Below are 17,849 nucleotides of genomic sequence, written 5' to 3' on the forward strand. Positions count from 1 at the left end.
GATGGCGTCCTCCTGTGGCTATTCATGGTACCGCAGTCGAGGAACTTTTGCCAACAAAATGAAAACGCTTGATAACTTTAATTATTGACTTACCGAAGAGTTTGTTTAAATAATTAATCACCATTTTCAAGTACTTAATTTTGTTTTAATTAAAAGCAACACTCATCCAGTAGTGTATAGCTTTTCTCGTTGTATTAAACGTGTTTACCCAATTTTTAGGCACTTTTGGAAACCTCCATTGAATTAAATGTAATTTTAATTTAATGTGACTGTCCTTAGTAGACTTTTGTTTCCTAAAACCTGTAACCTCAAATGTATGCTGTGGTTAATAGTAATTGAGCAGACTAAATTGCTTAACACAATACTTTGTTAAGAGTTCTCAATTATTTAATGCATTGCCATTTAAAATAATTGGTAACATATTTGGAAAGAGCTGAGCCAAAAGGCAAAGCTCTCGATTTACCGGTCGAGCTACGTTCCAACCCTCACCTATGGTCACGAGCTGTGGGTCGTGACCGAAAGAACGAGATCCCGGAGACAAGCGGCCGAAATGAGTTTCCTCCGCAGGGTGTCCGGGCTCTCCCTTAGAGATAGGGTGAGAAGCTCGGTCATCCGGGAGGGACTCAGAGTCGAGCCGCTGCTCCTCCGCGTTGAGAGGAGCCAGCTGAGGTGGCTCGGGTATCTGGTTCGGATGCCTCCTGGACGCCTCCCTGGGGAAGTGTTCCGGGCATGTCCCTCTGGCGGGAGGCCCCGGGGACGACCCAGGACACGCTGGAGAGACTATGTCTCTCGCCTGGCCTGGGAACGCCTTGGGATCCCGCCGGAGGAGCTGGTTGAAGTGGCTGGGGAGAGGGAAGTCTGGGTTTCCCTCCTGAAGCTGCTGCCCCCGCGACCCGACCCCAGATAAGCGGAAGAAGATGAAGATAACATATTTGGATACCATCCTTTAATCTGTGCCTTAAGAATTTTGGTAAAACATTTTGAATCAACTAATTGAGCCCAAAAAGCCAATCTTTAAGCATTAAGCATTTCCAGCATTGTCTAATTGGCTAACAATTAGTCCGTCCAAATTGAGTAAAGTGAGCTTACGCATATCTTCATTGATATCATACCGCTACTTTTAACAATGGATGCTTTGGAAAATGCCCTTGCGACCGTGACTAACCATCTCATTCCAGGCTATGCCGACGCGACAGCCAGCGCTAGCGCAGAGATTCTTGACACCAACATTGCGCAACTCGTTTGCGACGCTCAACAAGGATCGTTAACCCACGAAGATATGGCACAAATTCTCAGCCGACTAATGGTGAATTTAGTGGCTAGGTGGAAATTGAGTGACCATGACGCGACAGCCAGCGCTAGCGCAGAGATTCTTGACACCAACATTGCGCAACTCGTTTGCGACGCTCAACAAGGATCGTTAACCCACGAAGATATGGCACAAATTCTCAGCCGACTAATGGTGAATTTAGTGGCTAGGTGGAAATTGAGTGACCATGAACTCCAACAAGTGAAAAGCGTTCTGACAGCTGTCGCGATAATTGGGTCGTCTTTTGGACGAATTAATAGTCTGGACGTTACAGAGGTAAATTGTATTTACCTCAATAACCTCTCGGGGCACCACGTTGGCTTTGCTTTGGGTTAACAGGAGCAAACAACGACCAAAATCCTTTCTTCATCAATCATTTATAATCTAAAGTCGCCACACTCGATATTCAGTGTTTCGTTGTACTAACAAAAGAATAATAATCCACTCGGAAACACAGATGAGTTAGGCGGAATAGAGCTAATAAAACATGCATTTATTCACGATTGGTACACTACAGAATCAAAACACTGCCTATCTAACTATTCTACCGTCGGAAGAAAAGAAATAAAATAAAGCTAATGAAAATAAGGAAGGAATGCGAATGAATAAGGAAACAGGGAAAAGAGAAATTTGACCTGCCAGATCTGTGATATGTTTCAAACGTAAGTTGCACACAGGGGTACGCAGAGTTGGAAATCAAACGCACACTTACGAGAATCATTTGCGTCGAAGCAAGCAGAAACGGCGGTCTTTTAAAAGGGGGGAAAAATAGTCAATGTTCATTGAAAAAGGCAAGAAAATACAAAAAAAGGGGTTATTCCACAGATGAGCAAGGGAGCCGCTCGGGGGCTGATGTAGTTGCGCGGCTCGTCCCTTGATTGGTCGGCGACTCGGCGAGGTTGATTCTCCGGCAAGGTTGGTTCTGCCGGACAGCTGTCCGACTCCAGGTGTTGGAGCTCGGTCCGCTACGCACCGGCGTACGGGAAGGCCAGCCGTTGGAGGTGAGCTGGCACCGCGGCGGGGCGCCACCGAATAGCAGGTGAGGTGCGGGGCGGCTTAGGTGCACAACCTTGAGTCCGGCGGTACGTTGCAAGTGTACCCCGGGGCCGCGGAGATCGCCGCTGGCGGGCAATCACCGACAGTGAAAAAAAAAAAAAAAAAACAAGGAAAAAAAAAAGGAGTAAAAGAGTCTTTGGGGTCAGCGTTGCAGTTTGCACCTGCCTTGGCGTGGCGTGGAGCGAGTGTCTGCTCTCGTGGCAACGGTTGCTGCCAGAAAAAAAAAAAAAGGGGGCCACGTGTTTGGCAAGTTTCTTGGAACAAAGAGTTCGAGCAGGCTGGGAAACTTGCAGGTAGAGAGCGATCGGAAGATGATGTTGGAGGAGCGAAGTTGGAAGAGGAAGTTGGAAGAGGGTTTTGGAAGAGGGGGAGCGAGGGGGTCCCCTCGTCTTTTTAAAGTCTATGGGCGGGGCTTCAGTAGGTGCTGGCACACCCTTCCTGTTCGCTCACGCAGACTTAAAAAAAAACAAATTATTAAAGGGATTAATAATTTGGAATTAAATTTGGTCAGTCTGGCAAATCAGTTTTCCCACACAACCCGTTTAACACACATCGTAATTAATGCATCATAAACTAACTTGTGAGGTAACTTCTACTTGTCTAATCTGACTGAACTGAAAGATATTGATTACCTTTCATTCTTTATGGAGTACAAATGAAATAGGATGTTCATACACATGACATCACATGAATCATTCGTAGTTCAGTTATCTGTCAAGAATTATCATGGTATAAATGTGTAAAATGCGGTTACTTATATGAATTGTCACTAAGGATAGTTCCAAGTTTCACCACTTGACGGTGCTGTTGCTCCATCTAGATGTTCCAGGAGTGCCCCCCTGGAAGGGCGAGACGCCAGAATATCCTTTGTGATTGATAAGAGGTCATGAACATTCCTTTGATCAGTCGTTTGTGTATTCCAAATCATTGGAGCCATTTGCTCGGGCTCCGGGATGGCGGGCTTGAATACACTCCTTCGGCAGACGCATAAATTCCTTTGTTACCTGGTCAGCGGCTTCAAAAGAGCTTTGTTGGTGGTTGAGTGACCACCTGCAGAGCTAACCAAGCATAGATCCTGTCTGGGCTGTGGAATATTTTATGCAACTGCAGAGACTTTGCTTTAGAAGAAGCAAACTAAAAAAAAAAAATTAGAGGGTGGACTGGGCCATAGGCCATAGTTGTTACACAGCAGAACAGCAAATTCACGCCCAAGTTAACAGCAAGCTAACCGAATCTGACCGCGTGGACTTGGGAAACCAACCAGGAACTCAAAGTGAGTACACAAACTGCCCGCACGCATGAACAAAATTGGCATAATGCCACATCTGAAATTTGTGAGCTAAAAGAATGCATTGCAGAACTATCAAATCAGCACACTGAAGCCCATTGGATTGATCTCCAAACTGAGTGTGAATTTGACAAGTACTTGCTCGCTCTCGCAAATGATGAAATTGCGGAATTAACTCAAAAGATTAGACTTTTGAAAAATGAAGGCACCGAAGGAAAAAGACAGACGTTTCGTTTGAAATCTGAGTTGAAGGCAACGGAAGAAAAACTCTGTCGACTGCAGCAGCCGTTCTTCAGTACTGGGCAGGATGATGAGTCATCCCAGGCTGAATCGAAATTACAGCAAGTCCCACAAGGTAACACCAGGTGTCCATTGACGCCGTCCCAAACCACTGCTTTGGAGGTCCCCGTTCAGGACCTGTCTCAGGTGAACTCTACTTTGCATTTGGATCCACTTGTGGTGCGCACACCTGTTCCTTTTTCAGACGCTGCCACGTTGTCTGATGTGATTCAGACTTCCTCTGCAAATCTTGGACCTGCTTCTCAGCCACCTGTGCCACTTCCGGTTCCTACTCGCTCCATGGCAAGCACGTCTCCAAGTGCTGCTCAACACACACAGGGGCCCCCTCCCTCTGCAGTGTCACTGAGAGGAGCAAGCTCACCTGCCTCTGTGCTTCCACCAAGAAGCACACTTCTTGTTTCGGCACCCCCGCTAGGCGCCACGCCTTCTTGTGTGTCTCCAGTTTCTGCCAACCTTCCTTCCCCTGCTCAACAAGCAGATGCTTCTTCACCTCATCATGTGGCGCAACCAGGCATGTCTACAAAAGAGTTAGACATGATTGCCAAGCACATTCAGAAATTTCAGCCAAAACAAGATTGCTCTGATAACACTTCTGTGTACCTCAAAGAACTTGATTTTCATTTGAGGAGATTCCCACAGGCAACAACGAAAGACAAGATTTACCTCATGAAATTGACGTCAACTCGAGAAGTGATTGGATCGACCGCCAGCCAATCCACATCTTGAATGATTATCGAGCAGTGTGTCACGCATTGTCTCGTGAATTTGATGGCCCAGTAACAGCAATGAGCTTTCTTGCTGCCTGGTCAGTAAAACAAGGCCGAAAGGAATCACCCAGCCTGTATTATAGTCGCCTGCGCAAGGCGTACTTTGGGTATCGTAACGAACCCAACATGGAAGAACAGGTAGAATTCAAAACACTCTTTCTGAACAACCTCCACCCAAACACAAGCCGCCTCTTGGGCGTGACAACTTGTCCTCGCACGCTAAGTAGCCTAGAGCTACGTGAACTTGCATCCAAGGCCTTTGTGTTTTTACGCGAAAACGCTGCTAAATCAGTGGAATCCTCTGTTTACCATGTTGCAGGTGATTCAGACGAAGTCAAACGACAGTCCGAATCACAGCAAAGAGACGATGACATCGCCGCTTCCCCATCAAATCCTGCACAACGGCCTCAAAATGGTTCTCATCAGAAGCACCAGTACGGCCGCAGTGCACCTGCGCGGTTGAGTCATAGCTCCAGCCGTGGTTGTGAACGGGAGAAACCCTTTGCGAAAACAAAACCTTGCAAAAAGTAACCTCCCCGCACAAATAGTCCTCAGGAGCCCCATCCACGTCAGGTGACTCCTCAATTGACAGCAACATCTGGACAAAAGTTCTTGATGGGCTGCGCAAATTGTCCAACGACAGTCAGCCGACAGCCATCAATGAGGCAGAGGTGTCTGACAACACTGTTCTTGCAGTCCAGCTGGATCCAGCAACTTCTTTGCCTTCTGCCAGTGCACCTGTTACCGAGTCGAATCAACCATTCAAACAACTCTTAGGTAACCTCAAGATTAAAGATGCATCGCGTAAGTTCTATTTGAGGACGACACTTGAACAAACATTAGACTATGACGCTTTGGTTGATCCTGGCGCTGCCATTACAGTAATGTCCAACACGCTCTTCAACCAACTTCAAGCCATGCTGAAGAACAGTGGCCGGATGCTCCGCCTCAACCGCTGCTCATTGGAGATCGGTGCATTTGCACTGACTAACACCCATCTGGACTCCTTGGCAACGTTACACTGGACGATTGGACAACACAAATTGGTCCACCCTGTGTACGTGTCCGCTGTGGAATCAGTCCCGCTCCTCATTGGTCAAGATCTGCTGGGCCGCTTCAAGGCCCTGACAGATTACGACCGACGTAAAATCTGGTCACAGGTGCGGCAGCCTCTGCCAGCAGCACCGCTGACCAAAACTTCCTATTGTTATGCGGTAAGCCTAACAGCGCCTTCTTGTGAACCTGTTCTGAGTGTACAAAACTCACACAAGGACTCTCACCCAGCTCAAGGGGGGACCATGCCTGTTGTCTCCGACATGCCCTCAAGAGGTCACCTTCGCAACACCAGCTCTCCCCTCGGCCAAGTTGAACATCCCACTCAGGGTGTGCAACTCTGCCACCTTATGGAATGCGACTTGGATTGCACCTCTGAGTTACGCATGACACAAATTGAGGCCGTTGTCCTCACTTTTGAAGCAAACCATTCAGCTTCACCGCGGACTTTGAACTTGAAATCGCACTTGAAATTGTCATCAAACAACCCAAACAACACAGTGTTCTTTGCAATCTGCTTGGCGCGTTGTGGCTATTTCTGAGCAATTTGTTATCCACCCTGCCCACCCTTGCAATGCAGATGGTGCGCGCCACTGTCCTGCCATTCACTGCCCCCGCTTTCGTGCGTGCAGTACTTGTTTTGGGCCACACGTTGTCAGCCTTTGTGCTCAACAACACTTATCTGATTTCAATGAACTTGCAGTCCATTGATCTTCTCTTGCTTTTGCTCATTTTGTGGCTCACCGCCGCCGCGTGCCTTCCTCGTTCGCCTGTCGACGGCTCACCTGTTCATGCCAAGACATTCGCTTTTGGTGATCACCTTTTGCTTCCTGTCATGGGCTTTCTTCTTGCTCCTCCGTGGACCGCACACCTCTGCCGTTCGTGGCTCCATGTAGCCGAATGGGGGGTCATGACATCATACGCCCATGACATGACACAAAGCTGTCAAAGGGAGGTCATCACAACAGGACTGGACCAGCCAATCAGGTCCAACCTCCATGACCTCACTTCCTTGGTTACAATTGAGGGACGAACCTCGCCCATCTTTGTTGACCATCATCAGCAGGTACAAGATACACTTGTGATTCTTCCTGTGGTTCGTACTCAAGATGACTTGGAGCTTTTGGCTCCCACCCATCAGGCACCTATGGGTGCATTTGCCTTTCCAACTGATGCAGGACCCAAACGGTCCCTTTCTAAACAGTGGTTTCAGACACCCTGGCGCCTAATGGCTAACAAATTTTTGCTGCTGTTGTGTATAAATGCGCTAACGACATATTTAAAGTGGCTAGGTCCAAACCTAACCGCCATTGAATAGCCAATTAAATTTGTGCTTCACCCATTCGCACACCTGCACTCATACTTATGACACCATGTGCATAAACAAACATCCTAGAAAGTGTACAGTGACTCAAATGAACTTCAGCAGACTCCCCAAACGACTAAAGCAATTGGTAAGAAATGTGCTTTTAGCTACTGCTTTTATTAGCTTCTTATTTAAAATAAGAACCATAACTGTTAACGCTGTTAGTCCAAACACCGTTAACTTGAAAATGGCCAAACACGCGAGTCACGACCGAGATTCCTTTTGCCTAATGCTGGGTTCTCACCAAAAGCGAGGGACGGCGATTCGGCGGCGCGTTTGCATTGTAGTCAATGGAGTTCGCGTGCAACGGAGCGAAAGTGCGTGGGGCTGCGCGGAGGACGCGTTTCGCGCGTTGGGACGCGGTGCGCGGCAGCGAAAATCCGCACATTCGCGACGAAAATCCGCACATTCGCACATTCGTCGAAGTTCAAAGAATTGAACTTTTTTCGCGTTTCGCCTCGCGGTAGCCAATCGGCTTCGAGTACGGGCCACGTCACACACAGCGTCCTCTCTATTGTCACCCCGAGCGCAACAACACGGCCAGCCCTGACAGAATGATGATCAAGAAAGTGCTGGGAAGTCTGTTTACTTGCTTTTGAACTGTACTGAGTTAAGCAGCAGTGCTTATTATTAACGCCAAAGCTATTTTTAGCTCAAATGCCGGCCGCCCGATTGCCACTAAAAAAGCGAAAGTGCTATCACGTACCTCAAAAAAGGAGAAAATAGTGCCATGGCTGTTTAGTCCCAGGAAAGAAGTGAAAGTAGTTAGCGGTGCTCACTTTTTGTTGACTCGCTAAAGTGCTCCACTTCCTTGTTCACCAAGGGACATGCCTCCTCCGCTCCGGTGAGCACGAAAGGGCGAATGAGCGGCAACCGTTCCAAAAACACTCTACGCGGTGAAACGCTCGCGAATGAAGCGTTCCAGTTCGCCTTTTCGGATTTGGTGAGAACGTAGCATAACAAGGCGTAGCAAACAAACTACTCACCTACCGTCTCCCGACAAAATAACCAAAAGGACTACGGTAGTCCTCAATCTGCCGAGCATCACGCTAAGCTGAACCAAACTAACCACAAGACTTTGTTCCTTCTCGGTGTCCCAAACAGAGCACGCTCACACTCAAGGTGTGACCGCGCTGAGACTTGACATGCTGCACTAATCTGTTTGATACATCAACAGCTCAGTTGTGAGAACGTCTTCTCGGTCTGCATGCTCCCTTAATACAGCCTTCTTTTGCCCTAGAAAGACCCAAAGTCATAGTAAGAACCGAAAGTGCCCACTTTCAGTCACATTGACATGACGTTCCTACACAGGCCTCTAGACAACTATTGGACTTTTATTTTTCACTCTCGTGCTCTTCTCCTGTTGCGTCTGTTACTTTCCCTTCCACTCTATAAACGACACGTAGTGTAGACCTAGAGGGAAAGATAACATCATAGCCAACTGCCGAGTCTAGCTTTAGCAAAGGGAGAGGAGGGTTTGCACCAACTTTGTACTCTGGTAACTGCATTGTTGTGCTTCACCTGTCCACCTGCCGATGCCACGTCTAGAAGTGCCGACCGAAACGTTCTGTCGAAGAACGTTTCCATCGCCAAAGGGAGGATCTGTAACGATTATCGGCTGGTTGTAACTTTTTGCAACCTCAGTTCCAAAGGAATTCCACTCCTGTGTCCTGGACATGCCACCGTGGGGGGTGGGGAGGACAAGAACATCCCCCACAAACAGCCACACGTTCTGACTGACACGCGCACACGCACACACACACACAAGTCAGAACAGTAAAAGCCTTCTTAGAAACTTGACTTTCTTATTTTGCAACAGAACAATGAATTATGAAATGTTATGTTTGCCATTTGTGAAATGTTGACTCCATGAAATGTCATGAAAATGTTCCATTGCAGCTGCTGGGACCTTAATTAAATGGTGTAATAGCTCTCCATTTGACGTAAACAACAAGATGTTTACCTGACAAGTGACAGCGAGTGTATGGCACAGCTGGGTCTTCCCTGTCCGAAACTCCCCAAACATCTCTGTGATAGAACCAGTCTCAATGCCACCTCCAGGAAAACAAAAAAGTGCAGGCAGAATTAGTTTTTTCCCCATTGTAATGGAAAAGCTGCATACGAGTAGGGATGTAACGATATCCAAACATCACGATACGATATTATCACGATATGAAGGTCACGATACTATAATTATCACGATATTGTTAGCGATATTTAATAAACATCACAATATTGTAAAAAAAAGAGCTCATACTAAAAGAAAAAGCACAATATTGTACTTTTGTATATAACAGTAATGCATATAAACCACCTACAACCTCTAATAACAATATTGGGGCTCTTACTTGCTAATGCAAGCACACATTGATCGCTTCACAAGCAAATTAGGTTCCTCTTCATCTGACAATTAGCATAGATATTAAAATAGAAGGCCAAACCATCCCTAATGAAAACAAAATTGCACTAATAAAATAGCTACAAGGGGGTGCTACAAATGCACAAATGGAAATCAACCTGACTTTTTTTTTAACAGATGTGTTCCTTTTAAATATTGTGAACATGACGACGACGATATTGTGGAAGTTTTAATATCACGATATCACGATATTGCCCTTATCGTGACATCCCTACATAAGAGACTGCAAACAAATTATTTCACCACTCAGTTCACACCTGGCAAGGAAAATGTGGTGGTGGATGGTGATTTCAGGGTGATATGCAGTGTTATTTTTATGCCAAACAATGTTTTTCATTTAGCACAAAAAGTTACATTTTGGTTTCATCTGACCAGAGCACCTTCATCCACATTTATTGTCTCCCAGGTGGCCTGTGGCAAATTTCAAATGGGATTTTCTTTTTTTTTTAAATTACCGTTTTCTTTGTGAAATGACTTTCCTCTTATAGTGCCCAACTAATAGTTTTCCTGTGGACATATTCCCCCACCTTAGCTGTCGATCTCTCAAATTCATCCAGAGTGATTATGGGCCTCTTGGCTGCATTTTCTGATTAGTGCTCTCCTTGTTTGGTCTTCAAATTAAGAAGGATGCTCTCCTTGTTTGGTCTTCAAATTTAGAAGGACGGTCTTGGTAGGTTTGCAGTGTTCTGAAACTCTACATTTCAGTATGATAGATCAAACAGTGTACTGTGAGATTTTAAAGCTTTTTTTCAAAGAATGATTGGGCTGAACAACTTTGAATTTCAAGGAACCGCTGGATACGCAGAGAATTGGGGAAAACTTTGCAGATAAGTATTTAAATACCATGTAGGAGTTTGTCCAATTCCTTCGAGCCTGTAGAGATTTGGATGATTTCTGCTCTTCTCTGGTGGAACTCAGTGGCTGTGGTAAAGCCCATAGGCACAAGCTTGGCAGATTCAGTCTGAAAAGAGCAAATCATTTAAGAGTGAGCAGAATGACTCAGGATTTGATGGTGGTTTAATAGCTTCATAAAATCAATGAGAATGTGTAACACAATCTGTCGAATTAGAAAATCCTAACATAAGACTCAGCTACACCAAGAAAGCAAGTCTAATAATTCATCAGATCTTAAAAGTCAAAATAAAAACAGATGACAGTTATTGATAAAGACTGTTATTCCTGCTAGAGATGGTGGAAATTGTTTTACATCTGGATTGTTTGAACTAGGGCTCAGATTCACATCCATAATCCAACTATTAGCCATTTGTGTTACTGTTGACAGTTACAAATGATTTTTTTTTTCTTTTTTCTTGTTTTTTTTTTCTTCTACTTCATTTTCCACGGACGGCGTCAGCGTCGCGCTCGGTTGGCGGTGAAGCGCCAACGCCTCTCGATGGATTCCGGGCGCTTTCTGCGGCCTGTGGTTTCCGAAGGCGAGCTTTAGACGACTTTGGGGGAAGAAATTGTGCGGATTGTTTTTTTTTTTAAGAGTGGCGGGGGGGGGGGGGGGAGTCAGTCATTGCACATTTTCAGAAAAAAACATGTCAGTCCAACAAATGAAAATTGAGAAAAGAGTTCACTTATATCTACATTATCAATTGTAATATTCACACATATATTCTGTACACACACATATTCAGTATCATCCACCATAATATCATTTCAGTGTACCACATAGAACACATTGTTTTTCAGTAGAGATAGACCGATATGCTTTTTTCAGGGCCGATACCGATACCGATTATCGGTGGTCAAGGAGGCTGATAACCGATATTTGAAGCCGATATTCATTTGCAGTAAAAGTTCAAATGTTGGCATCAAATTTTTGAATAATGCAAACCCTAACAGTTCTTTACATTGGATTCTCACACTGCACTTTTTATTTTACATCCTTCCATCTGCAATAAGACTTTGGTGGCGGGGGGAGTTAAATGTGGGGGCCACATGACATTACCTTTTATAGCTTTTGGGATACTATTAGTCTTATTCTATAAATGTTATATTTTTATATTTAAAAGTAATAGGGACCCTTTCATTCAAAATGTGCATCAGCTGTGGCATTACTTATTACTACTATTCATCCCTGAACACCATGCAGTTCTTGTAGACCTTATTCTCATTATGATTGTTATTGTTACCATATAGACAGTATTGATAAGCTTATGATCTTAAATCTAGAACAGCAATATCATGCTACTCCTCTCTACAAGAGAACTGTCAAAAGACAGCTTCAGGACACAGCACACTTCATCATGTAGTTTACTGCCACTTAGGATGTCCCAATCGACGCAGAAAAAGGTAGAGTAAAATAACTTGGTTATAATAACCGTAGGAACTAGAGCTGCAAGCAGCTATAAAGGGCCCTCGCAGCCCGGGCCACGTTGGGGTACTCGCACATTGGGGTACTGGCATATTAGGAGCAAAATTTCTTTGAACATGCCATGCTGAAGCTTTACATGTGATTTTTTTTTTTGCCAGGTGTGATGTGTGTGTCAAGCTCAATGGGTTTTGGTTTTTGTTAAGATCTGAAAAAAACAGCGTCCTTTTTTTATTTTTAGGGAATGAGTTGACCTGACTGTTTTTTTTGGGGGGGAAAAGTATATATAGCAATCATCGCTCGTACTCATTGCACAATCATTGATTTGATTGTCCATAGTGGCGATAAAAAAAAATGAAACAGGGGTGGAGGGGTGAGTTGGGGCGGGGAGCCATCAGAGGGGATGGACTGCAGTGCCTGGCAGCGCTGTGGTCCCCCCCATTTGTGTCCCTGCCCCACCACTTTGTCCCTCCATTCCCTTTTTTAATGCACCACACATATACATATTCATTTCTTTGGGGGGGATACGGGTGTGTCGGAGTAGGGGAAATTTTTTCCCTCTGCTCCGACTCACCTGCTCCCAATTTTAATGCACCACACGCACACACTTGTATATACACATTCACGGTGTAAGGGTAGAGCTCGCCAGTCGGCGAGCTGGCGGGCTCAGTAACAGGGTTAGGTGTCACTAGTACTCTGGCGTGACGACCGGGGCCTCTCCCCACCGGGCTCGGTGTTCTGGTGTTCCGCCTTCTCCCCTGGTGCTTCCTCCTCTGCTTCCCCCCTCCCGCCGCTGTGCTACTCTCGCGCGGCTGGAGGTGGGGTGGGCACATCTTCCCTGTCTGCGCTGCTGCCCGGTGCCGGTTTCCGGGGGGGGGGGGGGCTCGCTTTGCTGGACCGCGGTTGACGGCTTCTTTCTTTGGTGGTGGTCCTTATGCATGCCAGATCCGTCGCACCAGCATCTACTGAAACTCAACAGAAGTAGCCTCTCCCTCCCACAGCCCCTTGAATCAGTTGGTGCTGGTGTCTGTGGTTCTCACTTTGCTTTATCTATCCTTCCCTCCTTCCTCTCTTTAGTTTTTCCTCTGGTCACTTGAGATCTTAATTTATTAGAAGTATGAGGTTTCTGGGTTTGGCATAAGACTCTGGTTTTGTAACCACGTAGGAGGGGTCTTGTTGGTGCTGGACTTCACTTTGATGGATTGGATGTACTGGCTTCTATGGATCTCACTCTGCCTTATCGATCCTTCCCTCCTTCCTCTCTCTAGTTTTTCCTCTGGTCTCTCGAGATCTCGCCAAATTTGCTGGAATTTAGAGGCTTCCGGGGTTGGCGTAAGACTTTGATTTTGTAATCATGGGGAAGGCAGGAAGTGTTTGGTCGGTGCTGGATTTCACTTTGATTTACCTTTCTTTTCTCTTTATTTCTTTTTTTTTCTGACCTTTTCTCTGGTCTCCTGACCATTTAAACCTCACGACTCTGGCAAGATTCTGAAGTACCTGGTTAAGGCGAAGGGTAATGGGATATTTATAAGGTTTTAGGTGAATGAATGAGTATAAATTTCTACGTATTTGCACGCACGCACGCGCACGCACGCAAACGCACGCGAACGCACACACGCAAACGCACGCACGCACGCAAACGCACGCAAACGCACGCACACATACACACACAAAAACAAAAACAAAAAAAGAGCAATGATGACAAGACGTTGAATCGGTAAGACTACCGAATGAACAATTCTGAGCTTTAAAAAAAAAAAAAAAATTGTTTGGTTCGGTCTGATACCAGTGAACATCTTGAGTAGTGGAAAGTAAAAGAATATTCATAAATGACTTAGTTATAACACTTACGAGTTCACAAATTTTGTTCAAAATACCGTAAGTGGGGTTGCTGGTTTTTTTTTTTTATGCCTCAAGGACTAGGTGGCGCAGTATTTATAACTGAATTTTGTCATAGTGATACCTTCAGGCCTTGACTATAAATATACATGTCAAGTTTGGTATTTTTTGAAGCATTAAGCATATCGTTCGTTCACGATACTGCTTTTAACGTCCATAAAGGCTATCAAAAATAAATAAAAATAAATAAAAAATACGTATGTTTGGATAGATCTGATGCCAGTGAACATTTTGAGTGGTGGAAAGTAAAAGAATATTCATAAATGACTTAGTTATCACACTGAGAATGAGTTTACAATTTCTGTAAAAATATCGTAAGTGGGGTATTGTTTTTTTCTGCCTCAAGGGCTCGGTGGCGCTGCATATATAACTGAATGTTGTCATAGAGATACCTTCAGGCCTTGACGATAAACATACATGTCAAGTTTGGGATTTTTTGGAGCATGTACCGGGGAGTTATCAAGCATATCCTTTTTCATTGTGAAATGTGTTGACAATTTTTGTAAAAATACCGAAAGTGGGGTATTTTTTTTTTTTATGCCTCAAGGGCTAGGTGGCGCTGCATATATAACTGAATATTGTCATAGAGATACCTTCAGGCCTTGACTATAAACATGCATGTCAAGTTTGGGATTTTTTGGAGCATGTACCGGGGAGTTATTAAGCATATCCTTTTTCAGTGCGAAACACAAATTTTGATGCCCCGCCCTCATCATATAGTATTTCGAAAAGTCAAGATTTTTCCCCCTGTCGTTGGCTCAGGTCTTGACATGGTCCAGGTCAAGTCTTAACTCAGTCGGATGAAACGTGTAGGAGAAGTGGGCAAAAGTATGCCCCCTGTAAATGTGCAAAAATCGTCAAAAATGGGACATTCAAAAATTCGTAGCTCACTTCCTGTTCATTTTAGCAAAGCGTCCAAGAGACTTTTTTGTAGGTCTTGGGCTCCCTCATACACCTAAAAATATTCGTCGTTCTTGCTTAAATGTACAAGCGGGGCTGAGTCGTTAAAAATTTATAGGGGGCGCTATTGAGTCATTTTTGTAAAAATAGCACAATCAACAATAAAATATTGCTCATTTTACCAGGTCAGATATGTGTGCCAAGTTTCATGAGTTTCTGCGCATATTTAGACCCTCAAAACCGGCGTTGTTTTCTTGGCGAACAGCGCTTAGCCACGCCCACAGCGATTTGCGAAAACTCACAAACTTCGTGTTGTGACATCATGAAGGCCGAAACCCTCCTCTGAGCAAATATGAGGTAGGTCCAGTTAACGTGTTTGGAGAAAAACGTAGAAGAAAATTCGTAAGAAAAGAAATTACCACTAGGTGGCGCTATCAGTAAGATGAAATATAAGTTCGTAGGTGTCTTTAGGGCTGGACTCTCATCAAATGTGTGAAATTTTGAGAAGATAGGATCATCTGGGTCAAGTTAAAGCAACTTTTATTGTCACGAAAAATCTTCAGATTTTGCGGCACCGTAACGGCCACGCCCTTTGGTGAAAAGTTACAATATTCGGTGTGGGGCATGATCAACATCTTAAGGCTTTTCAGACCAATTTTCAACTGGATCCCTTCTTGGAGCTCGGCACAGTAGCTAAAAAACATAAAGTATGGCATTTATTGTCACCACTAGGTGGCGCTAAATGTATAACTGAATTTCCTTATATAGATGTTTTCAGGCTGTGACTATTAAGTTGCATGAGAAGTTTGTGAATTTTTGGAGCTTGTCCATGGGAGTTATTTAGCATTTTGTCTTTCTGGACAAATGAAATTTTAAAGGCAATTTTTGATGCCCCGCCCCCGTCATATAGTATTTCAAAAAGTCAAGATATTTTGCCCAGTTGTTGTCTCGGGTCTTGAGATGATACCTGGCAAGTTTGAAGTCAACTGGATGAAAAATGTTTGCAAAGGGGGAAAAAGCATGACCACAGTGAATGCGCCAAAATGGGCCAAAATTGGACATTCAGAAATTCATAGCTCACTTCCTGTACATTTTAGGAAATGGCTTCCACTGACTTTTTTGTGCGTCTCGGGGTGCGACACGTGCCTGCCAATTTTCGTAGCTCTCGGTCAAACGGGCCAGGATTGGTTTTTATTTTTCTACGCTAGGGGGCGCTATAGAGTTGTGTTGTTATGACAACAACACAATATCAAATTTTTTGCCGGGCCCGAAGAGATTGCAAAGTTTGGTGAGTTTTCGTTAATGTTTAGGTCCTCAAAAATGCGATCGTTTGCGGAGAATAAAGAAGAAGAAGAAGAAGAAGAAGAACTCGAGCTGCAAGCAGCTATAAAGGGCCCTCGCAGCCCGGGCCACGTTGGGGTACTTGCACGTTGGGGTACTCGCACATTGGGGTACTGGCATATTACGAGCAAAATTTCGTTGAACATGCCATGATAAACCTTTACATGTGAATTTTTTTTTTTGCCAGGTGTGATGTGCGTGTCAAGCTCAATGGGTTTTGGTTATTGTTAAGTTCTGCAAAACCAGCGTCCTTTTTTATTTTTAGGGACTGAGTTGACCTGACTGTTTTTTTTTTTTTGCAAAAGTATATATACTAGGGGTGTTTAAAAAAAATCGATTCGGCGATATATCGCGATACTACATCGCGCGATTCTCGAATCGATTCAATAATCGGCAGAATCGATTTTTTTTTTTTTTTTTTTTTTTTTTTTTTTAGGATTCACACCTTGAGCATGGAAGAATGTTATATGAACGGAACATTAAGCCTTAATATTTTATTTTAATGCTGTTCAAACATGAAACAGATTACAACCTCTATAAGACTGAAATTTCAGATAAATAAATAATACATGTTCATATAAATCTTACACTCTACAAGTTTACTGATTAGTATTTTCTAAATTTGAATGAAAAAAAATCGCAACAATCGACTTATAAATTCGTATCGGGATTAATCGGTATCGAATCGAATCGTGACCTGTGAATCGTGATACGAATCGAATCGTCAGGTACTAGGCAATTCACACCCCTACTTAGAACCATATGGTAAACCAAACAGGAAGTCCGGCATTTTGATTTACGCCTTTTTTAGGGGTCACATTTTAACGAACTCCTACGAAATTTATCCGACTGTCTTCCAACTTGGTGTGTTTCATCTTAAGATGTTTAAGATGCAAAGTTATCGAAAGTTTTTTTTATTTTGTCGCAAGCCATTGCCATAGCGATGCATTATTTGCCAAGTAAAATGCTGTTTTTTTTTTTTTTGTCTAAACGAGCGAAAACTCATGAAACTTTACACACACATCAGGCTTGTCATAAACATGAATATTTTAGAGATTTCTTGTGCAATTTGCAATAAATGGCTCAATAGCGCCCTATAGACATTTTTATGAAGCTTTTGGAAATGTATGATTCAGCTAGATTTGTAAAAATTGGGATACCTATCAGCCTAAGACTGACAAAAAAGTTTCTAAAGCCATATGCTAAACCAAACAGGAAGTCTGCCATTTTGATTTACTTTGCTATTTGTAGCCATTTTTTGGGGCCTTTTATAGGCCTCATATTTTCTACAAAACCTATCAGATTTTCTTCATTCTTTGGCGTGTTTCATCTGAAGATATTTAAGATGAAAAGTTATTGAAATTGTTTGTCACGCCTTTGCTCTAGCGATGCATTGTTTGCAAAGAAAAATGCTTTTTTTTTTTTAAATAAACATGAGCGAAAAGTATTTCCAATTATATGATTCAGCTAGATGTGTGAATATTTGGAGGCACACCTATCAGTCTAATACCTACAAAAAATATTCTATAGCCATGTGTCAAACCATTTTGATTTTATTTTGTTAATTGTGCATCATTTTTGGCCTTTCCATGAAACTTTGCAAGCACAAAGCACGGCAAAAATATTTACAATTTAGACGGTTTCCTATGAAACAGTACCCCAACATGCCAGTACCCCGACGTGCAAGTACCCCAACGTGGCCCAGGTTGCGAGGGCCCTTTATAGCTGCTCGCAGCTCTAGTTATTCTTATTATTCTTCTCCGCAAACAATCGCATTTTTGAGACACTAAACGTGACCGAAAACTCACCAAACTTTACACGCACATCAGGCCTG

The 17,849-nt window shown here is 43.9% G+C and overlaps 1 protein-coding gene across 5 annotated transcripts in view; it reads right to left on the reverse strand.

The window, feature by feature from the left end:
- The window catches only part of rad51 (RAD51 recombinase), a 192,844-nt gene that overhangs the window by 99,512 nt on the left and 75,483 nt on the right, over positions 1 to 17,849 (reverse strand). For 4 of the 5 annotated variants that reach the window (XM_077509832.1, XM_077509833.1, XM_077509830.1 and 1 more), the window contains exons 4-5: positions 10,401 to 10,519; positions 9,103 to 9,196 (exon numbers count right to left, since the gene is read on the reverse strand). In XM_077509832.1, coding sequence (XP_077365958.1) covers positions 9,103 to 9,196; positions 10,401 to 10,519 — 213 coding nt within the window. The remainder of the gene's footprint in view (positions 1 to 9,102; positions 9,197 to 10,400; positions 10,520 to 17,849) is intronic. The other variant, XM_077509829.1, reaches the window with a different exon arrangement.

Source organism: Festucalex cinctus, chromosome 21 (genome assembly GCF_051991245.1).
Source record: "Festucalex cinctus isolate MCC-2025b chromosome 21, RoL_Fcin_1.0, whole genome shotgun sequence".
Lineage (NCBI taxonomy): Eukaryota > Metazoa > Chordata > Actinopteri > Syngnathiformes > Syngnathidae > Festucalex > Festucalex cinctus.